Genomic DNA, 25,664 nt, shown 5'->3' with positions numbered 1-25,664 from the left:
CGGGAGTGTCGCTCACCTGCTTCCGGGTGTGCACTTCCGCCGCTGGTCACCTGAGAAGTCTGCCACACTTTACCAGGTGTTTTTACCAGGTGTTTTTACCCGCTGTTTCAGGGTCGGCTGAAGACCCGACGTTGTGGGAACTCGAGTACTTATTGGGTGGAGTAGACTTTTGTGCTAAATCGAGGCATTAAGCAGAGGGTCTGCGGGTATTGGAAGCGGGGGTGTAGCAGGAAAGGTAGGAGGCCTGGGACCCTTGGGAGCCACGTAGGTACTTAACACCCAGAGCCAGTTATTCTAAAACTTTCTGGCGGCTGTGCGCTGATGGATTTGAGGGCGGCGCGCCTGGGAGCAGGGAGAACAGGTAGGATTGGTGCATCGGCTCAAGAAAATGGGGTGGGGTCCTGGCCGTTGTGGCTCACTTGGTTGAGGGATTTGCTGTGCGCAGAAGGTTCGCTGGTTGGATTTCGGGTCAGGGCACATGCCCAGGTTGTGGGTTCCATCCCGCGTATAAGCAACAAATCAATGTTTCTCTCTCACATGGATGTTTCTCTCCCTGTCTCTCTAAAATCGATTTAAAAATATTATACTTAAAGAAAATGGGGTGAGACCTAGCGGACTTCCGGATGGCTAAAAAGTGGCGGGCGTATTAAAGAGGTGAGGACCTAGAAGTTACTTGTGGGTTTGGCAGTGTACCTCTTCATTTCTTTGAACTCTTCCCAGCGCCCCTATGGGTCAGGCAAAAGCAAGTGCTTCAAAGATTCAAGGACTCTGAGTTTCTAATGGGGAAGGGGACCATCTCAGTTCCCTGAGGAGCCTACCCTGCAACTGAAAGCTGGAGGAGTTATTCAAAGGAGGTAAAGCATGTAGTGATTTTCAACCCAAGTGCCACAAGAATTTTTAAAACATTTTTTTTCTCATATTGGCAAAAATATACTTTATGTTGTGCCACAGAATTTTAGTATTAGTTTATGTGTCCATGAGATGAAAAAGGCTGGAAATCGCTGAGGTAAAGGGATAGTGTTGGAGCAATGGTTATAGGAACCTGGGTTGTTATGGCTGCACCCCCTCCTGTCCCACTTCCAGCACCTGTCCCCCTTCTGAGCTGATGGACACAAGGATGGAAGGAAGCCACTGCTGGGTACACCCTTCTCTTTTTAGTCTTTTTATTGATAACTTCCCAACAGCATCTGTAAACATCAGATACAAAAATATTCTGTTAAATTATGTTTTCCAAGGTGGCTTGGCTTCATGGAGGCCCTGGGAGAGATCTGCAGGGCCCTCAGGGCTCACACCTTTGGTCAGACAAATGTGGACAAATGTGGGCTTTTATCATACTTGGGGCTGAGTGGATGGTCTTGAGCTTTCTACAACTGTTTCAGAAACCTCCTTGAGATACTGACTAGAGAAAGTATTTAATACTTTCCTTGGAGGAAGGGACAGGGAGACCAGAATTAGTAGGTGTGTGAGTGAACTGAGACATGCTAGTGTCTGTCCACTAGTTGGTGCTGAGACAGGGGACATTTGGCTTTTGTCTTTGGGAACCTTTAAGTGTTGTTCAGAGCAGACCTCAGGCCTGGCTCTGGAAAAGATTCCTTGTGCCCAGCCCAACAACTCCAGCTGGCTGCTCATCCCCTGGCCTGGCAGAGGGTCTGCAGGAGAAAAATAGCCTCAGTGAAGGAGGAGTGAGAATGACAGATTCCCCAGAATTCCACAATGCTGGGAGGGAGCCTTATCCCCCAGGGTGCCCTGGATGACAGAATAGGGTGGCAAAGCTGACTGTTTCCAGGCAGGGTTATCTGCTGTCACCTCAGACACCTGGAGAGGCCTAGAACCCCTTGGAGTGCCTGGGAACAGAGCTACTGGCCCGACATCTGCTTATCATCCATCTGGCTGTGGTCATTGAAGGCAGGGGAGTTGGGCTGGATTTGGGACAGGTCCTCGAATCCAGGGCTGAGGGAGGGTGAGATGGTATCTGGGCTCGTGTCACAGGAACCTGTGCTCTGTTCCGAGGTGGCAATGGTGGTCGTGGTGCTGGGCGGGATGGGGTCTTCATCATCCTCCTCCAGGAGTGATGCCTCTGGGACATCTGGGGGAAGGTGGCCCAGGAGTTGGCTTAGTCACCACGATGAGGGATTAACTGGACCTGTGACCCCCTGCCCCCGACAGCAGCCCCCACCCACCCTGCCATGGGGCATGACTTCATCCATTTTCTAAAAAAGGGAACTGAGACCCAGGCAGGTGAGAGGCCTCCAAAGTGAGGTAAGGACTCAGGTTCTCTGGATCAGGCTGATATGGGTCCTGGGGTCAAGCCTGAGCTGGGCTCTGCCCTAAACTGTGTCACCTGAGTCAGGCTCCTCACCTGCCCTTGCCTTAGCTCCCTCCTCAATAAATTGGGGCTGATGGCAATGTCATTGCCTCTACCTCTGGTTTTCTGAGGAGCTGTTGGCCCATTCAGCACCTGGGGTAAACTGAGGCTTGGTGTAAGGAAACACTGTGTTTCCTCTGACAAGCAGGTGCCCCTCTGGCCCTCAGCTTTGCCATGTGAAATGGGGATATGGTCCCCACCTCACAGCTGGTGATGGGTAACAGCCTATTTGTAAGGGTATATAGCACTTACTGGGGCAAGGATTGCTATTGTTCTTGTCACCTCCCCCCAGAGAGGGGACCCTGGTCCCAGCACCAGCTCCACAGGTTGCCTTGAGGCCAGGCTAGCACCCTCACCCCTGCCCCCTGTCCCAGGACTCTTTGGACCCATTACCCACCAGCCCTTGAGGTAACCTTCCAAAAACCAACCCTGGGATGAAGAAGGTTGCATCCAAGGGTTGCAAAGATCAAACATGGGGCAAAGGAGCCCTGGGTAACACTTACGGCTGAAGGCCTCTGGGTACTGCCTGGCCAGCTTCCCTTTCAGCGTCCTGCAGGGCAAGAGAAGGCACATAGGCTGAACCCCTTGAGCAGATAGGCTGGGCCACATGCAGGCTAGCAACCCTTGCTGTCAGCTCTGGGTGAGTGGGTGGTGGGAACTTCCCCCTCATTGCTTGTCCCATGTGCTCCTGGACTGGAGAGAGGCCCAGGCACTCAGCCCTGCAAAACTCACCCTCGGTGTGGGCACCCTTGGTGAGGGTGTCTGTGTTAGGGCCAGGCTGAGGCCCAATGAGCAAGTCGGAGGAGGTGAGAATGCTGGCTCCCCATACCCTAAAACCCAGCAATCTGATATGTTTCTTGAGAGAAAATCTGGGTAGAGGGATAGCGGGGCAGGAGGCTGGCTTTTCACTGTTTGCTTTTTGCCTGCCTTTTTTGCATCATGTGTCTGGTGCTATGTTGCATTTTTTTCAAAAGATAAATAAAATTCAGAAACTTTGTGATTTTTATGCCAGAGTTCATATCCCGGATGCTAAGTGAAAGATGAAGCCTTGAAAAACAAGCGAGCTGGATCTCCCTGTTACTCTGTTATGTGGAGGGCCCTATTGAAGACGGGAGGACTTGAGGCTCGGAGGGGGAGGCAGAGGCCAGTGGGGCCAAGTACTTACCTGATCCTGCGGAAGATGCTGTCCAGGTCCCGCTTCATCTCCATCAGGGTCCTTGTGTGGTGCAGGAAGCGCTCGCTCATCTGCTGCAGGCGGGCGTTTGATAGGTTGTTGAAGTTCACCAGCATCTCGTTGGTTTTCTCAAAGCGGTCCAGCCTGGTAGCAGAGGCCACCAATGCTTCTGGTCAGTCTCCAGGGCTCTGCCACCTGAGTATGCTAAGCCCTTTTCCTGTTCTATGTGCCATTCCCTTGTCCTACAAAGCTCTACTTGATTGAGCCACATAGCAAACTACTATTCAAACTTCAAAACACTATTCAGGTGTGCCTTTCTCATGTAGCTTTCACTCTCCCTCTCAGACTCCTCTGACTCCCTTAACCACAGGTAGTTTCTCTGGCCTAACCCTGATACCATGGTGCCAGGAAAGTTTGTGTCTGGTTTTGTCTCTCCTCACGACAGTAATTCTCCAGGGCCAGGTCTGAATCTCACATAAAGAACTATGAGAGCCCAGCCAGCATGGCTCAGTGGTTGAGCACTGACCTGTGGACTAGGAGGTCACAGTTCGATTCCCAGTTGGGGCACATGCCAGGTTGTGGGCTCGATCCCCATTGGGGGATGTGCAGAGGCACCTGATCAATGATTCTCTCTCATCATTGATGTTTCTCTCTCTCTCTCCCTTTCTGTCCGAAATCAATAAAAAAAATATTTAAAAAAAAGAACTAGGAGAAAGAGGAGTATTGCTGATACCCACACATACCCAGCAACCCTGTCACAGAGCAAGAAGATAAGAGTATCAGGTTCATGCTGTGTCAAATGGAGAGAAGAACCTTCGGCTTAAAGATACAAAAATGCTCTTGCCAGTTTCGCTCAGTGATTAGAGTGTCGGCCTATGGACTGAAGGGTCTCAGGTTCAATTCCCAGTCAAGAGCATGTACCTAGGTTGCAGGTTCGAGCCCCAGCCCCAGTTGGGGCCCGTGTGGGAGGCAACTAATCAATGTATCTCTCTCTCCCCTCCTCCCTCTCTTTCACTCTCTAAAAATCAATGGAAAAAATATTCTCGGGTGAGGATTAAAAAAAAGAAAAGATACAAAAATGAAGTCCCAAGATTGTGTTAGCCCTTCCTCCCCAAAGATCAGGCCAAATCAGAATGGGGCTGCAGTAGCCATGGTGCCAAGCCCAGGGAGAGCAAAAGGGCATTCATGGTCCCTTCAAGAGACCCCAGGTGCTCTGCAGACAGTCTAGGCCAGTGGTCAGCAAACTGCGGCTCGGGAGCCACATGTGGCTCGGGAGCCGTGGTTTGCCGCTCTGTTGACTAATGAGTTTGCCGACCACTGGGATAGGGGCTTAATCACAAGGAACAACAACAGCCTGTAATTACTGGAATCGAGAGTCTAGGTCAGTGGTCGGCGCGGCAAACCGCGGCTTGTGAGCCGCATGTGGCTCGTGAGCCGCAGTTTGCCGACCACTGGTCTAGGCTCTGAGACACCAGGCTCCCAACAGGAAGTCAGCCCACCAGCTACCTTATATCCCCATCCTATCCTCCCAACTTTCTACCCTAGCCTTGGGACAGGAGCTGCTGCGGTCTTTGCCATGCCATCCACAGCTGCAAAACCATCCTAAAGCCCTGTTTCCTGTGCCACGGCCTCACCTCAGGCCGTGGAAAAATTTACTTTGGAGTCAGCCAGCAGCTTTGCTCATTTCCTTCATTTTACCACCAGTGTGGGGCCTGGGTAGGGGTGGGCAGGGCAAGAATGCTGGCCAGCAAAATGGATTCCTTCCCACACCTGGGCCCAGGGCCCTTGGCCACCACTCACATGTTCTTCTGGGCCAGGATGATGGCGTTGACATCATCCACATTCACCATGCTCAGGATGCGGCTGCAGAAGACCCTCGAGGCCGGGGCCGGGGGATCCATCTCTTCCTCCTCCACTGCCTGAAACAGGCAGGAAGAAAGTCTTTGGTCTGCATCAGGCACTGGGGAAGATGGGATAGAGAGAAGGGGCTGGGAACCCCACAGGCTGCTAAAGTGAGTCTTGCCATCTGAGCCTCAGTGTTGACATCTTTGGAATGCAGGGTTTTTGAGAACTCCAGGAGGTCATATTTATAATTTGTACCTAAGTACATCAGAATCCCATCTCTCCTCTCCACACCCACTCTCAATGTGCCCAAGGCCACTGGCACCTTCCACCTGCACTGATCTGCCTGCCTCCTCCCACCAACCCCCTTCCCTGCCTTGCACTTTAGGGCCTTCGCACCTGCTGTCCCCACTGCTAGAACATGCTTGGCTGCCTCCTCAGATCATCACCACCTCCAGGGTCTTCTCTCCCAGGAAGTCCTTGATGACTACCCCTACTCTGGTCACTCTCATCACTCCACCTTGTTTTGTTTCACTGGCTCATTTCTGTCTGAAATTATCATAGTTGACCTGTTTGCCTGTCATCTCAGTGATATCAGCTCCAAGAGAGTCAAGGCCTGTGTCTCTTGCTTGTTTGCTGTCTTCAGAGCCCAGCCCAGAACCTGGTGCACATCAAGGGACCACCAGAACTTCATTTGGCAGAGGCAAACAAGACCTTTCAAACTGCTCTGATGCTAGAATTTTAACACCAAATTAAAGAGTTTTAGGCACCTGCAGCCAGGCTGTGGGCCCCAGCAACCCAGATGGCTCTGCGGCTCTCAGCTTCCCTGGCACACATAACCACTGCATTGGGTGGGGACTTTCTGGATCAGGGCAGGAAAGGCCACAGTGTTAGCAATGACCCTCCTGGTGGGGGGGCTTCAGGAAAAACCCAGAATTGTGACATAGCTTGGTTCTGGGCCCACACATTTAATGGCCAATAGAAAGGCCCACTTGCCATTGGCAAAGATTTACACAGGGATCAGAAAGGGCTTTCAGATTCCACTTACTCCACCCTCTACTGAGCACCAACTTTAAGCTAAACAAGATACAACTTTATACATGGGAACTGTTACCCTTATTAATATGCGAGAAAACTGAAGCTCAGAGACTAAGCCACTGGGCCATTGTCACACAGACAATGAACCTGAGTCACAACTCAAATGCCTATAGTACACAGGATCTACAAAGGCATGAATCTGCACAGGTGTTCAGTATCTACCCATGACAGCACAGCAGCTTCTTTAAGCAATTGCTTCTTAACAGACTTCTGATTTTTTCCAGGAACAAAATGGAAATAGAGATTTTTTTTTCTTCTGTGAAATCTTCTAATTTACAAATGTTAGCAAATAAACATCATGGAGGCCAAGAGTATTTGTGTCCTGAATCTGGCTAGCAGGATGCAGCTCCCACCTGCCTCTGGAAATAAGCTGCCACACCTGATGAAATCCTACCCCCTGCCAGTATCACTGTTTATTGAGCTCTCACCATGTGCCAGGTACAGGCATCCAGTCTCTACACTTTAAGCATGATCATGTATAAACAGGATACTTGGGCTCAAAGGTCAGAGCCGTGTGTGTGTGTGTGTGTGTGTGTGTGTGTGTGTGTGTGTGTGTGTGTGTGTGTATGTGTAGGGGGGGAGGGGTGAGACCATAGCTAAAGTCTGGCAGTCGGCAGGATTTGGACCTGCAGGAAATGGTTCTGCTTCAAAGTAGGGCTCTTTCCTGTATCTGGCTTCCAGATGTGAGGGATCCAAGGCACATCCCTCCATTCCCAGCTGCCTCTCTCAGGAAGGCTTCCTTGACTAACAGTCTGGATCGCAAAAGGATGGAAATGACCCCCAAAAGGACCTGGGCCCTGCTTCAAATATATTTATGAGGGAAACACGCAGAGAGGGAAGCTGTGTGACCTCGGGAGAGTCACCTCAATCAGTTTTTTCATCCAGAAAATGATAATAAAAAATCAGAATCTCACAGTGCTGATCCCTTTTAGTTACATCTTTTTAGACTACACTCTTTGACGGTTCCAACAGTGATAAAAAGTTGAACTATAGAGCAGGCTGTTTCTCCAAGGGGAGTGTAAACAAGTCCTAGGACGGACGTGGGAATTAGGGTTTTGAGGCGGCCTCCCCGGTGCTTCCAAGAATATGAGTAAATTTAATTCCCAATTACCCCTACAAGACAGACACTATCATTCCTCTCCGAGAGCAACTAAAGCTCACATTGGTGGGCTCCGTCGCCCAAGGTCAAATGGCGAGGAGTCGAGGCGCCATGATTCCACCCAGGTCATTTAACAAACTAATTTGGCCACCCAAGCTTAGCAAAACCCCGGAGTGGGGGCGGGACTCGCATATACCCTCACGCCCCACCCCTGCAAAGCGGGAAACAGGCCTAAGCAGGGCAATGCCCGATTCTGGGTGACACTGCCCAGTCTGAACACAGGTGGCCCCAGCTCTTGCACCCAGATCCACTGAACACACAGGGAAACTGAGGCCCGTGTACAGGAGAGGTGCCCAGAAGTGTCCAGTGGCACGCCCCACCCCCGCGACAGCCCGGGGGCCGCGCCCGACCTGGCCTGGCTCCCCAGCGGTCCCGGCGGCCCCGACCCCACCCCGAACTCGGGCCCCGGCGTCGGTGGCAGCGGCACCTGCACATCTGGCGGCCTTGCTCGCGCTTCCGGGATGGCGCCCGCGTCGCCGTGACGTCACCACGCACCTTGCGTACGAACTAGCAAGGAGGCTACAAGCCCGGAACCAAGTTGGGTACGTGGAGGCGCGGCAGGAAGGGGTGGGGCTCAGACGCAGCTCCTGTTCGTGTGCGTCACAATGCATAGCCAGTCCAGCAGTCCCTATCGCGCCTGCGTAGTTTCCAAAGCCGGAGCTTCTAGGCAGAGCGGAAGGGGGTGGACGAGGCTGAAAGACATCCGATTTTATAGATGGTAAGACAGGTCTGAGAGCGGCAGGCAGTTCCCCAATGTCATACAATGCTCGAGTGGCCTGTGGTTGACCCAGACTCAAGTGTCCTGCTTTCCAGGCTTGGAATCAGACTCATCTGGGTTCAAAAACCCCTGCTCTGCTTTTTGCTGACTTTTTTCTGGTGCAGGATCCCATTTAGTTACATCTTTTTAGACTCCACTCTGTGACAGTTCTTCAGTCTTTCTTAATCTTTTATGACCTTGACACTTTTAAAGACTACTGCTTTTGTAGAATACTTACCAATATGGGTTTATCCAATATTTCCTCAGGATTAGACTGAAATTAAGGAGTTTAGGCAGGAATCTCATAGAAGCGATGCTGTGTCCTCAATGCATCATATTAGGAGGCACGCGATGTTGACTGATGGATGACTTGCTTTTGGCAGTGTCTTGCCAGTTTCTCAATCAAGTTATTATTTTAGCCTTTTCAATTAATAAGTATCTTATGGGGAGATACCTTAGACAATGCAAAGACCATAGGTTTTAAAATATATATTTTTATTGATTTCAGAGAGGAAGGGAAAGAGAAAGATAGAAACAGCAATAATGAGAATCATTGATCTGCTGCCTCCTGCACGCCCCCTGCTGGGGATCGAGCCCGCAACCCGGGCATGTACCCTAGACGGAAATCTAACCGGGGACCCTTCAGTCCCTAGATTGACGCTCTATTCACTGAGCCAAATCAGGTGACACTAGGTTTTCTTTGTGTGTGTGTGTGTGTGTGTGTGTGTTTTTTTTAAATATATTTCATTGATATTTTACAGAGAGGAAGGGAGAGGGATAGAGAGCTAGAAACATCGATGAGAGAGAAACATCGATCAGCTGCCTCCTGCACACCTCCCACCGGGGATGTGCCCGCAACCAAGGTACATGCCCCTGACCGGAATCGAACCCGGGACCCCTCAGTCCGCAGGCCGACGCTCCATCCACTGAGCCAAACCGGTCTCGGCTGTGTGTGTGTGTGTTTTGACATAAAAATTTTTTTTCATCCACTAGTTTTAGCATCTGTCCATGGCTCTTTCCAGCAACAATTATTACTGTGATATTTGTGTAATGGTGATTGTGTGTATATGTTTTTAATTGTAATTGTATTTAAACAAGAGCTGTCCATTCTCCAATTATGTATTTAGTCACATATTTATATCACTATGAACTAATGAATACTTTTTATTCTGTATGTTATAATTTCTATATTACTTATTTTGCTGCTCCTTTAAGTTAGCTCCTTTGTCCTTTTAATATATATCTTTCTCTGAGCATTTTCTGAGTTTTCCCTTGCTTGTTTTGGGATATCGTTGGAATCAGCCATTTCTCCAAGGAGCCTGGTTAATTTTTTTATAGACTGGTATTTAAAAACCAAGCTATGAGTACTGGGTGTGCTCACTGCTTAGAGACTCTCTCAACTGTCAGAATTAGATTTGTATGTCTACTAATCCATGCATACACACATCTACATTTACTACTATATTTGTCCCTTTGTGTATACTAGTATACTGAAAATCATGAGCAAAATGGGGCAAATAGTAATTGCTCAATAAATGCTAACAATTCATTATCATTAGTTGAGGCCTTACGATATGTGCATGCTACATTATAATGTTTCTGGTTCTCAGTTTGTTAACTGGGAGCCTGGATGATCACAGCATCTGTTTCTTAAGGTTGTTGAAAGCTTGGGAAGTACACACATGCTCTTGGGCACATAGAAGACTCTTTAAGGGCCCTGAAATTGGACATATCTGAGTTCTAATTTCCAATTCTGTCATGTCCTAGTTGGATGGCCTTGTGCAAGTGGCTTAACTTTATGAAATCATGCATGTAAGTTCCTTACAACAGGCTTGGCCCACTGTAAGCCCTTGGTAAACTGTATTATTACCCCCCCACACACACACATACTGCTGCTTTTATTTACTGAAAAGTTAATGAGGACAAAGATTCTTATATACTTAGTTTAACAAACAGTTTTAAACCCTCTAACCACCCCCTCTCGATGTGGCCCATCTGCTGGGGATCCAGAGAGTACTTCATCCAGTCCCTGCCTAGCCCTGGAGGGCAAAGTGAGACACAGTCTGACACAAACATTCCCAGCCCCAAATGCCACAGTCCTGGGCTAGAGGAAGGAGAGACTCAAAGCTGGAGGAACCTGAAGAGTGGGGTATATTTTTGGGTACAAGGAAGCAAGTATATTTGGATGGGATTGTGAGGTAGGATTAGGAGTTTTCTAGTTGCTGACATTCATTCAGGGCTGAGGGAATCACAGGAGCAAAGGTAGCATAGTGGGAAAAGTGGGAAAGCACACAGGACTTGATCTTTGTAAAAATTGTGGAGCTCAGTGATGCAGACAGCAGCCAGTGCTGGGAGGAGTCCAGGTTGGGGGCTGCTGGGAAAAGTGAAACCATGGCTCTGTGTGCAGGCTGCAGCAGAAGAGACCCAGGCTGGATAAATCAAGCTTTTCAATGGATCTCTTGGGCTCTGTTAAAGGCCAGGAAACATTTATGAGGGTCCTGGAAGGGAGTGGGGCTGTACATTGACACCAAAAGGGACTTGGCCAGTCCCAAATGTTTTGTGCTCAGTGGAGTGGAGACAAGAAAAATATTTTTCTCCTTTGTGTGTTTGAGGGAGAATATGGGAAGTGAACGAAACTCAGCCATATCAGTGATGGGGACATTGGTGATGGGAAGGTCTAAGTCTGAGGACTAGAAGCCTTTCTCTGCCACATTTTTCAGTTTTCTACGTAGCACTCATCACAGCTGAAATTAGATACTTATCTACATTATTGCTTGTGCAGTATCTAGCTCCCTGGCTGGAATAGAAGGTCAATGGAGGAAGAGACCTGGCCCATTGTGCCCTTCATAAGTAACCTTGAAAAGGGTAATTAACTTCTCTGTGCCTTGGTTTGCCCATCTGTAGAATGAGGATAATAAGAGTCTTTCCAAGCTACAAGCATCCAATCCTAAAGAAGGCAAGAGAGAAAAGGAGCATAAAGAAGGTATGCCAGAGCCCTGACCGGTTTGGCTCAGTGGAAAGAGCGGTTTGGCTCAGTGGAAAGAGCATCGGTCAAGGGCATGTACCTTGGTTTCGGGCACATCCCCAGTAGGGGGTGTGCAGGAGGCAGCTGATTGATATTTCTCTTTCATCGATGTTTCTAACTCTCTCTCCCTTCCTCTCTGTAAAAAATAAAAAATATATATTAAAAAAAAGAAGGTATGCCAGAGAAGAAACACATGAGAAGGCAGATTAAGTCCAAATATGTCTATAACTGTTAAATTTAAAGAGATCAGCCCTAACCGATTTGGCTCAGTGGATAGAGTGTTGGCCTGCAGACTGAAGGGTTCCAGGTTCGATTCCGGTCAAGGGCATGTACCTTGGTTGTGGGCACATCCCCAGTAGGGGGTGTGCAGGAGGCAGCTGATTGATGTTTCTCTCTCATCGATGTTTCTAACTCTATCCTTCTCCCTTCCTCTCTGTAAAAAATCAATAAAAAATATTTTAAAAAAATTTAAAGAGATCCGATGCCCCAGTTAAAAGACAAAGGTGGGCAGCCCTGGCCAGTGTGGCTCAGTTGGTTGAGCATTGTCCCATGCTCCAGGAGGTCGCTGGTTCGATTCCCAGTCAGGGCACATGCCTGGGTTGTGGGCTCAATCCCCAATAGGGGGCATGCAGGGGACTGCTGATTGATGGTTCTCTCTCATCAATGTTTCTCTCTCCCACTCCCTTCCTGTCTCTCTCTAAAATAAATAAAACCATATTTTAAAAAAAAGACAAAGGTGGGAAGAATGGATCAAAAAACAAAAACTGGTTCTATACTGCTTTCAAGAGAGACATGTACAACATAAGGGTACAAAAAGATGGAAGATAAGGGGTAGAAAAGGATGGAGCCTTTAAAACATTAACCAAAAAGGAACAGGTGTGCAATATTAATATCAGAAAAAAAATCCACTCTTAAGGCAAGAAGCATGGAGTTAACAAGGGCACATCACAACAATCATAAGTTCCTTTCACCAGGAAGATACGAAGATTGCAACTCTGCAGCCAATGACGTGGATTCCAAATATCAGTACCAGTATTTCTCTTATAAGGCTAATAGGATTAAATACATGTAGAATGTTTGCCTATGATACCTGAGTGTCAGCCATTATTATTGTTATAATTGTTGGTGTTATTAGGTTATATTTGTTTATTTTAGTTGTTCATGTATTAGTATTATTTACTACAGTTCCACCAGTCCCTGTGACAGAGGTGGGGCTGGAAGGATGATTCTGCTTTACAGATAAAAACACTGAGGTACAGAAATGGACAGGGCTGGGACTGGCCCAGTGTTTATTTGATATTCTTTCCAGACAGTTTCTCACATATCCCTGCTACCCTCCCACCTCTTCTGGCTGGCCAGCCTACTTCCTTCCTTCCACAATTATTTTCCCCACCTTTTGTGTCCTGCACAGTATAGGCCTCAGGGCTAAGATAATGAGAAACTACAGGCTCTTTCCAGACTTTAGGGGTCTTTCAGTCTAGTGGGTGAAGCAGAAGTAAGGCCAAGTGATGGCACAGACAGAAGTCAGTTATGAAGTGGAGGTTCAGCATGCTAGAACAGCCAGTCCGGGCACCTGGCCTTGCTTTGGGGAAATCTGGTAGGGTTTCCTGTATGAGGTGACTTCCAAGCTCTGATCTAACAAGTTAGTTACCACCCAAAGCCAGTTACCTCCTCCAGTGTCACCTACTTCCAAAGCCAGTGTCTCACTCATTTATTTATTTGTTAACGGCGCTAGGTATCATTAAAGGAGATGGGACAAAAGAAGCAAAATTCCTCCTAGGAATGAGCAGATATGGGTGAGGGGGTCAGAAGCAAAAGAACAAGCTAGGAAGGAAAGAAAATAGAGCGAGGAGGAGTAAGTGCCTCCCCCTTTCAAAACAAGATCCATAAAAACCCATCTAATCGAGGCAGCCACCTTCGCCCTGGGAAGTGGACACCTTTATCACCAAATGGCAGAGGGTGCAGAGAGGAGGAACTACCCCCAGCGGCTGTGCTCACTCAGTCGCTCACCTAGATATAACTTTGGTATGCACCAGGCAACCTTTTGGGGATTAAACAGACCACGCAGGGTAGCGGGGGTTGTGTGTACCCGTAGGCACGTCTTTCCCAGTCAGGGCCTCGGGTCTACATCCATAACTAGGACTTAAGTGTGTGTTTTTGCAGAACTCTTTAAAGGAAATATTATTTATCCTCCCAACAGCCCCCAAGGTGAGAGTGCATAGATTGGGGTATTTAACCCCATTTCGCAGATGGACAGTACGAAGCTTAGACCGGAGCGGTGAATCGCGCAGGTTGCAAAGCGCTGAATCGCAAAGGGACTGGTTCAGAGGCCGGTGCCTCCGCCCCGCCCCCCTCCGGTCGCACGGCGGCCTCTGCCCCTTTAAGAACGTCTCGCGGAAACAAGCAGGAAGGGGGAGGTGCCTGCGTCAAAGATGGACGTGCGCAGGGGCCAATGGGCGCTGTAGTGGCGGCGGTGGTGGCCAATGGGCGCTGTGTGGGCGGGGCCGGGCGTCTGAGCCTAGTTCCCGAGGCGCGGCGGCCGCGGCTGGGGGCGGGGAGGGGGGCGCAGGACCCCAAGAGGGGGTCCCGGAACCGGAGGCACGTGTCCCGGGGCGCTGGCAGGGCCGCGCCGGCCGGGAGCGCTGACCGGGCCCTAGGCCAGTCGGGGACCGGCGCGGCGGGGGCTGCAGCCGAGGGGCGGGGCGAAGGGCCGCGGGGGAGGCGAGCCGGGGTGTGCGGGGGGTCGGAGTGACCGAGGGGGCGCGGCCAGGCGGGGGCAGCGGGGGTCGGGGCCCAGAAGATCCGAGGAGTGTTAGGGGGGCTTTGCTGGCATGACGTGCAGAGCCAGGGGCGTTTGAGGGGTTCGGGGAGGTCGAGGACTCACCCTGGTGGCGTCAAACAAGCCTGGGGCGTTGGGGGCCTGGGTGAGGGGCTGACGGTGGGCCAGGCCCGGGCGGGGGCGTTTGGAAGGCGTAGGGTGTTATGGGATCTGGAGCGGGGGAGCGTCTGGGAACATGGGCATGTTTGCGGGGCGATAGGATGGCTGTGGGATTAGCTGGCCCAGACTGGGAGCGGTGGTTGGGTGGGGGGAGGGTGATTTGTGCGGGTATAGGGGATTGTGGGGGTAGGAGCTGGAAGGGTCTCAGAAAAGGGGCCCAAGCCCGGAAGGAGCAGGCAGGTGAGGGTTAGGGAGGGATAGAGGATGCGGTGGGTTAGAATGACCAGGCTGTACCACCTCCGAGCTTAGGGCCTGGGGGAGGGGGACAGTCCTTGATGGCCCAAAGAAGAGGGTGTAGAATGCGGTGAGGATCATCACTCCTTTTTAATAAAGGCCACTTTGGGAGGGTAGTCAGGAGGCCTGAGGAGAAGAGAAACAGCTCCCAGGAAGAGTTTGGGCCAAGGTTCAGGTTCAGAGTATGGAAGAAAAAGGCTTGGGTTTCTGGGTGGTGGGAAGTTAGCAGGAGCTCCCTCTAAGAGAAGGGGCAGCTGGAGATGGGGAGCCCTGGTAAAGATTCAGTTCTCCTGCACTTGGGGTCTAAAAATAGTCTCCCCAAGACCTCAGGGATTGCTCATCTGAAAACCACCCATCATCTTTGGGCATTTAATCAGATAAAGCTCCAGGTTCAAATCCTACTCCTGCAGTTGGCTTGCTCTGTGACCTTGGGCAAATAGCTTTGCTCCTTTGGGCCTCAATTTTCTTTTCTGCAAAATGTGGGGGTATGTTTCCTACTTCCTGGGGTGTTTATAAATATTAAATATTATTTAGCTCTAATAATAGTTAACTGTTTGAGCCTGATGCCCATGCTTGATGCTTGGGTCCTTAAATCCTCTGGACAAGCCAGGGTTGTTGCTCTACCCATTGTGAAGATGAGGAAACTGAGGCCTGGAGCCCCTGAGTCACATAGCAAGTGACTCACAGTGTGGAGAATGGATGTACAGGAGGATTTGAGTGGCTGGGTGGGATTCTTAATTCCCATCCATTCCCCCCACCAGGGCCAGTTCCCATCCCCCCAGCAGCATGGCATCCTGTGCTGAGCCCTCTGCCATGGGCCCTGAGCCTGCTGCCCCACCACCTGCTGGGGTCCCACCGCTTGAGGACTTCGAAGTGCTAGATGGGGTGGAAGATACAGAGGGCGAGGAGGAGGAAGAGGAGAACCTGAGTGAGCTGCGACCACTAGAGGACATGGGTCAGCCCCCACTGGAGGAGACTGAACAGCCAGGAGCCCTGGCCCGAGAATTCCTGGCTGCCATGGAGCCTGAGCCTGAGCCTGCTCCAGCCCCAGACGAGTGGCTGGACATCTTGGGTAAGGTGCAGGGGTGGCTTGGGTTGACCCACAGGGCCCAGACAGCAGCAGTTCAGGAGTGATCTTGACCCAAACCTTCTACCCTGAGCCTCATTTCCCCACCTCTGCCATGAAGTAGGTTGGAAGTAAAATGTGGTAACCACGGTGATTGCCAGACAGAGGCAGCTGCGTGAGATGCTTCATGTCTATGAAGCCTTTTCTCTCTCTCCCTCTCTCCCTCTCTCCCTCTCTCCCTCTCTCCCTCTCTCTCTCTCTCTCTCTCCCTCTCTCCCTCTCTCCCTCTCTCCCTCTCTCCCTCTCTCCCTCTCTCTCTCTCTCTCTCTCCCTCTCTCTCTCTCTCTCTCTCTCTCTCTCTCCCTCCCTCTCTCTCCCTCTCTTTCACACACACACACACACACACACACACACACACCAGCCAGCTCAGAGAGGCTGAGTCACCTGTCCAGGGTCACACAGCCAGCACAGCACACCAGGCGCCAGCAGCTCCCAACCTCCACAGCTTCTTTTCTTGGCATTTGTTTGATAAGTACCTGTCCCCTGGAAAATGTGTCCTGAGATCACATAGACCTGGGGAACATCCCAATTTGTTTTTCATTTCTTTGTCTGGTTCAAGGTATTCATTAGCATTCTAATTGCTCAGAGAAGTCTTTCAAGAGAGGACTTGGAGAATCCACACAAATGTTCCCACCATGGACCCCATCGCAGCAACATTTCTCTGGAAGCTAGAGAAATGTATTGCTACTAGTACTGATATTTAACATGTTAAATAATGTTAGCACCACACAAATAGTAGTAAAACATCATTGTTACTACTACCATTTATACTGACACCAAAGCAATAGTATAGAATGATACTAATATTGATTAAACAGCATTGTTACTAATGTCACCCCACTGCTGATAAAAATGTTACTAATACTAAAAATAACACTAGGTAATATTGACTGTCCACTGGTTCTGTGCCAGGCCTGTGCAGTATTTTACTTGATCCTCACAACAGCCCTATCATTTAATTCCCACCATACCCATGTTTTACAGATGGGGAAACAGGGTCGGATAGGTGAGGGCACTTGCCCAAGGTTACACAGCTTTCTTGGCTATGTTAGAGTCTGGGCAGCTTCTCTCTACTGATAGTAGGAGCTGCCTTGCTCCTCTTCACAATCAGCTGCGTTCTCAGGTCAGAATTCAGGCTTCTAGACAAGGAAACCGAGGCCTTGAGAGGGGCTGTGATTTGCCCAAAGTTCCCTCTGTGAGAGGCAGTGCTTGACTGTCAGCACATCCCCATTAATACCCCAAAACCTCAAGATACAGGCTTCCCCAGGATCCACTAGATCAGTGGTTCTTAGGCTGGATGCTGGGGCATGTACAAGTTGGGGAGCAGCACACAAATTTGGAACAACATTATAGAATATTCCAGAATATGAATGGCTATCTCCCTATCCCTAACTTTTAGACTAGGATCCGCTCAGATTTACGGTATATTCCTGACCAGTGGGACACTGAAGCCAGAGGTGTGGGGTCACCTGCCTAGTAAGTGGCAGGGCAGTCTTTCGAAGCTCAGCTTAGGCCCTGGTGTTGGGCCACTCTGGGGATGGGTGGAGTTAGTGGGGGTTGGGGAGGAAGGGGCGTGGAGAGCAGGTGCCCATCTGAGCCACGCAGTGACAGGCTGCTTGTCCTTGTTCCCTGGCAGGGAATGGGCTGTTGAGGAAGAAGACGCTGGTCCCAGGCCCACCCGGCTCAAGTCGCCCGGCCAAGGGCCAGGTGGTCACAGTGCAACTGCAGACGTCACTGGAGAATGGCACACGGGTGCAGGAGGAGCCAGAACTGGTGTTCACCCTGGGTGACTGTGACGTCATCCAGGTGGGAGTGGGATGGGGTCTGGGCAGGGTGGGGTAGGTTAGAGGTGGAATGGAGGGAGTAATGAAGGTTGAGGTATTGATGGCTAGGTGGGGGGCTCAGGCTGCACCTGGACCCACCTGACCCTCATAACCTTTGCACACCCAGGCCCTGGATCTCAGTGTCCCACTCATGGATGTGGGGGAGACTGCTATGGTCACTGCTGATTCCAAGTACTGCTATGGCCCCCAGGGCAGGTGAGAACCTGCTGCTGCAGGGATCCCTATTGGGGTAGGGAGGAGGTAGGTGTGTGACTCACCAAGTCATAGCTCAAGGGTGGAAAGAGTTACTTTCCTTAAGTTTTAATGAGTAGGGCCCCTCTAGGACTTGAGTCCTTTTCTGCTCTCAAGCTTGCCCAGTGTGTCTGGGGTGCCGTCATGGTGGCTGCCAGGTCTGAGTGCTCCCCGTGCCCCATCCCCCAGTAGGAGCCCATACATCCCCCCTCATGCGGCCCTGTGCCTGGAGGTGACCCTGAAGACAGCTGTGGATGGACCTGATCTGGAGATGCTCACAGGGCAGGAACGTGTGGCACTGGCCAACCGGAAGCGGGAGTGCGGCAATGCTCACTACCAGCGGGCTGACTTCGTGCTGGCTGCCAACTCCTATGACCTCGCCATCAAGGCCATTACTTCCAGCGCCAAAGGTGATCCCCCGCCACCTCCCCTGTAAAGGTGTCTGCTAGTGCCAGGAACCTCAAGCCACAGAGGACCTGAGACTCAGAGTGTTGTAGAATATTCCAGAATATGGATAGATTCTCAACTTTTCCTAACCTCTTTAGGCTAGGGTCCACTCCAGCCCTCTGGTAGATCCCAGATCAATGGGATGTCACAGGATGCAGGTATATACTGGTACGTGGGGGCATGGATGACTGCAGACGACGTCCCTCCACATGCCCGTGGTTAAGGCTCTGCTTCACTTAGGCTCCGTTTTATAGACTCCTTGGCACTGCCCTGAGGGTGGAGCAGTCTTGGCCTGTGTCAGAGATGGGGAGATTGAAGCCAGGGAGGCTTCAGATCCCTCAGGAGCAACTTCGCGTGACTGGGACCCCTACCTAGTCTCCTCTTCCACCAGGTGCAGAGGGGTGGGCCTTGTCCCAGGTCATGTAGTGGGCAGGTGGTTGTGAGGGGCTGGTGGTGTGGAAATGGCTGCCAGGGTTGAGCACTGTCCCCCCACAGTGGACATGACCTTTGAGGAGGAGGAGCAGCTTCTGCAGCTGAAGGTGAAGTGTCTGAACAACCTGGCAGCCTCGCAGCTGAAGCTAGACCACTACCGGGCCGCACTGCGTTCCTGTAGCCTCGTGCTTGAGCACCAGCCTGACAACATCAAGGCGCTCTTCCGCAAGGGCAAGGTGGGCCATGGGTGGTGAGCCACAGGCCACAGGTGCAGGTAGCAGGCTGGCTCCCCAAACCGAGACCAGCGGGACTGGTTCTGAATCCAGGATTTGAAAAGGGCAGATAGAGAAACTAAGGCCCAGACAGGTGCAGAGGTATGACTTGAGTCACAGCAATTCAATGACTGAGGCTAGACGTGAACCCAAGCCTTAGGCTCCCACACATTTCCCTGTGGCCCATTGGTGACTGCTCATTGCATACAATCCTCCATGGCTACCTTCTCCTTCATAACAAAAGCCGAGTTGTGTTGTTGTTTTTTTAATATATTTTTTATTGATTTCAGAGAGGGAGAGAGAGATAGAAACATTAATGATGAGAGAGAATCACTGATCGGCTGCCTCCTGCACACCCCCTACTGGGGGTTGAGCCCGCAACCCAGGCATGTGCCCTTGACCGGAATCGAACTTGGGACTCTTCAGTCCGCAGGCCGGCGCTCCACCCACAGAGCCAAACTGGCTAGGGCAAAAAGCCTAGTTCTTACTGCAGCCCTTGGGGCTTTGAGCCATCTGATCTTCCTTCTGCTAGTACCTTCCACCTCACCTCTTGCTTCTCTCCATCCTGTTCAGCCTCATTACCCCAATGCCTTTGCACAGGTAATTCCCTCTGCCTGAGACATTCCTACTGCAGGTACCCCCATGGCTCTTCCCTTGCCCTCTTAAGATCTTTGCTCTGATGTCACCTCTTTGGGAAGCCCTCCCTGCTGCCCCCCTCCCCCCCCCGCCACACCTCCCTGTCTTCTTCATGTTTCCCATGTTGCCATCAGCACATGGAGGTGTCATACCTCTTGTCTATCTCCTCTGCTAGGAGGTGGGGATTTCATCTGTCTCACTCACTGCTAAATCTCTAACCCTGAAAAGAGGGCTAGGTACACAGTAGGTGCTGGTGGAACATAGAGAATTTGGCCTGCAGGGACTTTACCGTAATTGCTTTTGTCTCCATCTATTCATTCTCACAGCAACTTTGGATGGGGAAGAACTGAGATTTTTTTTAGCACCTTTTAGCAGTAAGCTGAGAAAACAGATGCAAGCAAGCACTGGGTCACCTAGCATGTTTGTGAGAGACCTGAGCAGGGCCTCCCTCCAGGTGGCATTTTTTAAAGCACTTGCTATGTGTAGAGTTTTGCATAGAAATGTGGAGAAGATGGTGTTCTAATTTTTCAGGGGTTTATAATCCTCTTGGTGGCCATGGATTATAAATGTAGCTCACACGTTTGGATTTGCTGGTTGGAGGTGACAGAAACTGAAACAGATTTGAGCAAAAGGAGGACTTGATTTGTGACACATTCAAGTCCCATGTGTCTGGGTTCAGGCAGGGTTGGATCCAGGCATTAGCAGTGTTGTGGGAATACTGTGTCTGCTGTGGCTTTCCCTCTCAGGCAGGCTCCTCTCTTGGGAGCAACCAAGATGCTCCCTCTTGCCCCCCAAAAGCTGCAGGCTTGCATCCTTGCCACTTAACAACCAGCTTCCCAGTGGCATTAGCGTATTTCAGGCTGGATTTCATTGGCTGGCTTGAGTTACATGCTGGTTCTGGATCATTCACTTTGGAAATGTCCAATCAAGGTGGTGAGGGAGGAGTAGATAAAGAGGGTGACCAGGTCTCCTGTACAGACCAAGACAGACACTTAGAAAAGGATAAGGTTAGGGGGACAACACTGAATTCAGTGAGGTGCTCTTAGAGTCTGAGGGTTGAGTGTAGCATGGGGTAACTGGACCCCTGGGGATAGATTTGGGACTTGTCAGGGTGGTCAGGAGCCTGGCAGGATTGGGTTTCATGAAAGAAAGCATGGCCTAGTATGGGTCCAGAGTGATGCTTTCTCTCACAGGTACTGGCCCAGCAAGGGGAGTACAGCGAGGCCATACCCATCCTGAGGGCGGCCCTGAAGCTGGAACCTTCCAACAAGGTGAGAAGAACAGAGATGCTTTGGGAACTTGCCCTATGGCTTGTCTGGGAAGTCCCTCCTGTCATTGGCCCTTAGTCCTTTTAAAAAAATTTTTTTTTGTTGTTGATTTTTAGAGAGAGAGGAAGGGTAGAGATAGATAGAAACATCAATGAGAGAGAAACATCACTGATTAGCTGCCTCTTGCACACCCCCTACTGGGGATCAAGCACACAATCTGAGCCTGTGCCCGGACCAAGAATCAAACCGGTGACCTCTTGGTCCACACCAGCCAGGCCATTTATCGTTGTTGCTGTGGCTTTTCCTGCTCTGTTTCTACCTGGGAAGGGGCAGGTGGCTAAAGGGCCCCAGCCAGCTTGCTGAGATCCTCATGACCCCTACATAGGCTTATCCTGAACATGGGGGTCCCAGAAGCCAAGGGTGCTGCCAGCTTGGCCGGTGCCAGTGTCCCCAGCTTTTCTCCCAGAACCTTGTGCTCTGCTCCGTCCATGGGCTCCCTAGAGGAATGGAGATGGCAGCCCCACTTTGCTGACGCCCAGAGAGGAGTAGATGGAGCCCTTGTGTTTCAGTGGTTCCAATCCCAGAGTGACCCAGGGCACTAGAAGGGCACAGTGCCAGTGATGGTGGCCACATTGCTGCTGCCACATGCTCTTAGCCCAACCACCACTCGCTTTTCCTAGACAATCCACGCGGAGCTCTCGAAGCTAGTGAAAAAGCATGCGGCCCAGCGGAGCACAGAGACCGCCCTGTACCGGAAAATGTTGGGTAATCCCAGCCGGCTGCCTGCTAAGTGTCCTGGCAAGGGTGCCTGGGTGAGCTGGGGTCGGTGGCAGGGAGGCTTCTTGTGGAAGGGCAGAGTAGACTATGTAAAGAGAGTGTCTTCATCTTGCAAACATTGATGTCCTTGTCACCTGGGCTGTGCTGGACCATATTGGGGACACAGGCCCTAGTCCCATGTGACCCGGGTCAAAGCAGAAGGTGGAACACAACATGTAGGATTTGGGGTGGGGAGTGATAGCTCTTCCAGAGGGGAAGGAGAAGAAGTTTCCCAGAGGAGGTGAAATTTAGCTTGAGTTTTGATGCACATGTAGGAGTTTGCCAGGAGGCAGGAAATGCATGCTTAGGCAGTGGAAGGCAGGGTTGTGTTGGTATCTGAGGCCCAAGATACCAGTCTTGACTGCCCTCCAGCCACCTCCCTCCCCTTTATCTACAGTCCATCCCATGGAAGTGGCTGTTTGGAGCAACTGCTGTTGCCTTGGGGGGCGTGGCTCTCTCTGTGGTCATCGCTGCCAGGAACTGACTGCCAGGTGGCCGCTACCCCTTCTGAGCACCGTGGACCCCACCCCGCACTCCCTAACTCTCCCAGGCTCCCTGTCCACTACCCTTTCTGGCCTAGCCCCCCTCCTCTGGGGCAGGGACAGTGAGGTTTGAGGGTTGCATGGCCCAGTGAGCAGGAGGGACTGAGGCCCTACAGGAGGAAATGAGGCAGGGCCCAAGCCCCATGTCTAGCCGGGAAGGAGGGGGCCCTTATTCCTCCAGACCCAATTCCTACCCTCCCACTCCCCCCTGGGTTAGGTCTCAACAGGGGCCTGCCTCAGTTTCTCCTTCCCAAGGCCTCAGGGCAGCCCTTCCCCCATGCAGTTCCTGTACAATTGCCAGCCCCTCCTGCCTAGCCTGCTGCCCTCTGTCCAGGCTCCCCCCACCGCCCTAAGTGAAATAAAGCCTCCCATCCTGCATTCCGCCTGCTTTCACTGCCACTTAGGGCTGGGCCAGAGCCGTGGGAGTGGGGAGGATCGGGTCTCCTCTTGGGCCACAGCAGACCTGTGTTACTGGGATGATGTGATGTGCCTAGAGTGCCCAGGAGTTCACACTCCCTATGCCTGTTACCCAATCCTGTCTTGTTTCTGTTAACTAAAAACAGGGACCCGGATGGGACCTAATTGGGTGCTTCTTTGAGACCAATAATGGAGGGGTCTGTAGTACAGTGAGCTGACAGCCCTATGTCTGGGCAGCAGCAGCATAGTCAATACTATGGCTAGAGATTCTACAGTGAGCTTGCTAGGTAGAGGATGTGTCATGGGGCTACTCCAAAGAGATGTACTGGCTTTCAATTTCTTGGGTGACCTAGTTCTTAAAGACTTTTGGAGAATATACCAATGCTTGGTGATTCCTCTGTTGTCCCTGGGGTCCTGTTGGGAGGCTCTGGGGTAGTGAGTATAAAGTGGAGAAATGCTTGTTACCAAGCAGTGCAGCCCATGGTTGCAGTGTTGCTAATTCTTTTAACTTCTCCAAGCCTCAGTTTCCTCTCTAGCTGATGGGTGCAAACCACTGTATCCATCTCCAAAGGCAATCATGGATGCCAAGCATTGAGCACAGATCCTCAGCAGTTCATGGTCAGGGGAGTAAATGAATGGTAGTGCTGGCCTAGAACTAACAAGATCACTTGGGCAGGGACATACAGAAGGTCCCTGAACTTCACCTTACCTCAAAATCTTCATCCTATGACTACCATCTGTAATTAAAGGGAGAAAGGAAACTACTCCAGAGTGCTCCACAGGTCAGGAGCCCAGGAGGAGCTTTCCTGGGCAAGCTAGCACTTGTCTTCAGCCTCGTTTCCCCATCTGTGCAATGAGAGCTTGATAAAATGGCACAGTGTCTATGGAATACAGTCTGGCAGTTCTTTGAAAAGTTAGAACATAGAATTGCCAAATAATCTAGCAATTTCACTCCTAGGTATAGACCCAAAAGAAGGGAAAACATCCATCCATACAAAAACTTCTACATGAATGTTCATAGCAGCTCTATTCATAATAGTGAAAAAGTGGAAACAACCCAAATGTCATTAACAGATAATAAACAAAATGGTCAATCAACACAATGGATTATTACTTGGCCATAAAGAGGAATGAAGCACTGATACAGGCTACAACATGGATGAAGCTCAAAACAATGCTGAGAGAAGCCTGATACATAAGATTCTATGGATAGGAAATATAGTAGGTCCTCGGGTTACATCGGAGATCCGTTCCTATGGTGCGTAAGTCAGAACCCACCTACATAAGCACCTGCGTCACTCACATGGAGCACATACACAGCAGTAATGAAGTGAAACAGTAAAAAAAATTTAAAAGAAAGATAACAATTCCTGACCTTTACTTGTGATAAATAAATAATAAAAAACATAAAGCACTTATGTACATACGTTGAAATGACGGAACTTTTTTTTTTTTTTACATAAATGGGAGATGGCAACGTAACCATGAAACGACCTACATGGAGTCCAACATAACCTGAGGACTGCCTGTATCCAGAATTAGCAAATTCATAGGTACAGAAAGTAGATTAGTGGTTGCCAGGGTCTGGGGAGGGGGCAGTGGGGAGTGACTTAGTGGGTATGATTTTACTTTTTGGGTGATTAAAGTGTTCTGGAACTCGATAGTGGTAGTGGCTGCACAGAATTGTAAATATACGAAATGCCACTGAATTTTACACTTCAAATGGATTAATTTTGTAACGTAAAACGTTTTTTAAAAATGGGGAAGCTGGACAACCATCAGTCAGGGCTCATGGGGATGTAAGATTTTATCCCTTAAAAGAGTTTATCTCTCATACTGAGCAAAATTCACCGGCTCTCCTAATCCCCTAAAAGCCCTAAGGGTAAGGGGTGGGAGGTCTAATCCTATTCACCCACTTTACAACCTACCGGCCCAACCCAGCGTTCAACGCGAGCTGGTTTGCATGGCCACGCCCACCCACCCGACCAGCTGCTGGATCCGCCCTCCACGTGTTTTGCGCCGGCCCCGCCCCTTCCACTCATTAAGACTCTCATCAGAAGCCAAACAGACTTCATAAATAATACATCAGTGGCTGGTGAGGCGGGACTTAGACGCGCCTCGTTGAGTCAAACTTAAGAATAATATATTTATGAGTGGGGTCTGGACTTATGCGCGTGTCGGGGCGGAGTCTAGGAGCGGAAGTGCACCTCTGAGGTGGGCCACCCAGGCTTCATGAATATGCAGAAGTCGGGGCGGTGACTTATGGGCTTCGTGAAGGCTGCAGGGGGCGTGGCCAACCGCGTCTCATGAATAATGCAGCACGTCGGCGGGCTGTGTGGCGTCGTCGGTAAACTTCGCTGGATCCGAAGAGGGCGTGGGCAGCGCTTCATGAATAATGCAGTACGTCAGCAGGCGGCGGGGCGTGGCGTGGCCGGCGCGCCCGCTCTGGAGCCGGGAAGGGGGGCCGGGTAGCAATGGTCGCAAGATGGCGGCACTGAAGGAAGACCGGAGCTACGGGCTGTCGTGCGGGCGGGTGAGCGACGGCAGCAAGGTGTCCGTGTTTCACGTGAAGCTCACCGACAGTGCCCTGAGAGCCTTTGAGACCTACCGCGCCAGCCAGGTGAGCGGTGTGGCCGTCGGGGACGTCGGGGTGCAGGCCGGCCTCGCGTGCCCCTCGCCCGGCGTCCGGGCCTCAGGGCGCGGGGTCCGGCGTTCGGGGTGCTGTTTGTGGATCCATTGGCCGGCAGGGTGCGAGAATCACGTTCTTCCTTGGTCCCGGGAGGCCACACTGGCGATAGGCCCAGGCCGGCGGTGGGGCCGGAACTCGCGCGCCTGATCCAGGGGGGCGTTTGTGTGGCACCTGGAGGCGTCCGGGATCCTTCCTTGTCCACCCGGAACTTATCTGTTCACCTGGCCGGGGGAGAGCTGTGGGGGTGGGGTTGAGGAGTCTCCGTCAGAGTCCTTAGTAGGATGGGTCAGAG

The 25,664-nt window shown here is 51.0% G+C and overlaps 3 protein-coding genes across 9 annotated transcripts in view; 2 read left to right on the top strand and 1 right to left on the bottom strand.

Moving 5' to 3' along the window:
• Nucleotides 1–5: 5 nt before the first annotated feature.
• Nucleotides 6–8,192, bottom strand: KXD1 (KxDL motif containing 1). Of its 3 annotated transcripts, none has more exons than XM_080675658.1 (5): nt 8,066–8,192; nt 5,340–5,458; nt 3,531–3,683; nt 2,869–2,915; nt 6–2,086 (listed from the first exon to the last, which is right to left on the bottom strand). In XM_080675658.1, the coding sequence occupies exons 2-5, from the start codon at nt 5,438–5,440 to the stop codon at nt 1,857–1,859; spliced, it is 531 nt and encodes a 176-aa protein (XP_080531784.1). In that variant the 5' UTR covers nt 5,441–5,458; nt 8,066–8,192; the 3' UTR covers nt 6–1,856. The 3 variants fall into 3 exon arrangements, with proteins under 3 accessions (XP_080531784.1, XP_080531785.1, XP_080531786.1); XM_080675659.1 differs by having other exon boundaries at nt 5,340–5,499; nt 8,066–8,118; XM_080675660.1 differs by having other exon boundaries at nt 7,989–8,095.
• A 5,726-nt stretch (nt 8,193–13,918) lies between these two features.
• On the top strand, nt 13,919–22,644 carry FKBP8 (FKBP prolyl isomerase 8). Of its 4 annotated transcripts, none has more exons than XM_080675652.1 (9): nt 13,919–14,018; nt 15,414–15,724; nt 17,415–17,584; nt 17,729–17,817; nt 18,046–18,263; nt 18,796–18,968; nt 20,834–20,911; nt 21,589–21,720; nt 22,122–22,644. In XM_080675652.1, exons 2-9 carry the CDS (start codon nt 15,439–15,441, stop codon nt 22,206–22,208), a joined length of 1,233 nt encoding a protein of 410 aa, XP_080531778.1. In that variant the 5' UTR covers nt 13,919–14,018; nt 15,414–15,438; the 3' UTR covers nt 22,209–22,644. The 4 variants fall into 4 exon arrangements, with proteins under 4 accessions (XP_080531778.1, XP_080531775.1, XP_080531776.1 ...); XM_080675649.1 differs by having other exon boundaries at nt 13,923–14,018; nt 18,043–18,263; XM_080675650.1 differs by having other exon boundaries at nt 13,950–14,077; nt 18,043–18,263.
• Nucleotides 22,645–25,000: 2,356 nt separating this feature from the next.
• ELL (elongation factor for RNA polymerase II) overlaps nt 25,001–25,664 on the top strand; it is a 62,367-nt gene continuing 61,703 nt past the window's right edge. The window contains exon 1 of one of the 2 annotated variants that reach the window (XM_080675648.1): nt 25,001–25,303. In XM_080675648.1, the coding sequence (XP_080531774.1) occupies nt 25,079–25,303 (225 nt within the window). In that variant the 5' untranslated portion in view covers nt 25,001–25,078. The remainder of the gene's footprint in view (nt 25,304–25,664) is intronic. The other variant, XM_080675647.1, reaches the window with a different exon arrangement.

This window comes from Plecotus auritus, assembly GCF_963455305.1.
Source record: "Plecotus auritus genome assembly, chromosome: 6".
Lineage (NCBI taxonomy): Eukaryota > Metazoa > Chordata > Mammalia > Chiroptera > Vespertilionidae > Plecotus > Plecotus auritus.
This window is presented reverse-complemented; position numbering and strand designations above follow the sequence as displayed.

What these genes read in the sequence shown, in the direction of transcription:
- KXD1 (XM_080675658.1), bottom strand. Translation starts at nt 5,440, where the DNA reads ATGGATCCCCCGGCCCCGGCCTCGAGGGTCTTCTGCAGCCGCATCCTG. An exon ending in ATCCTGGCCCAGAAGAACAT is followed by an intron (nt 3,684 to 5,339) that starts GTGAGTGGTGGC and finishes CTCTGCTACCAG; the next exon opens with GCTGGACCGCTTTGAGAAAA. An exon ending in GTACCCAGAGGCCTTCAGCC is followed by an intron (nt 2,087 to 2,868) that starts GTAAGTGTTACC and finishes ACCTTCCCCCAG; the next exon opens with ATGTCCCAGAGGCATCACTC.
- FKBP8 (XM_080675649.1), top strand. Translation starts at nt 15,439, where the DNA reads ATGGCATCCTGTGCTGAGCCCTCTGCCATGGGCCCTGAGCCTGCTGCC. An exon ending in GTGACTGTGACGTCATCCAG is followed by an intron (nt 17,585 to 17,728) that starts GTGGGAGTGGGA and finishes TTGCACACCCAG; the next exon opens with GCCCTGGATCTCAGTGTCCC. An exon ending in CATTACTTCCAGCGCCAAAG is followed by an intron (nt 18,264 to 18,795) that starts GTGATCCCCCGC and finishes GTCCCCCCACAG; the next exon opens with TGGACATGACCTTTGAGGAG.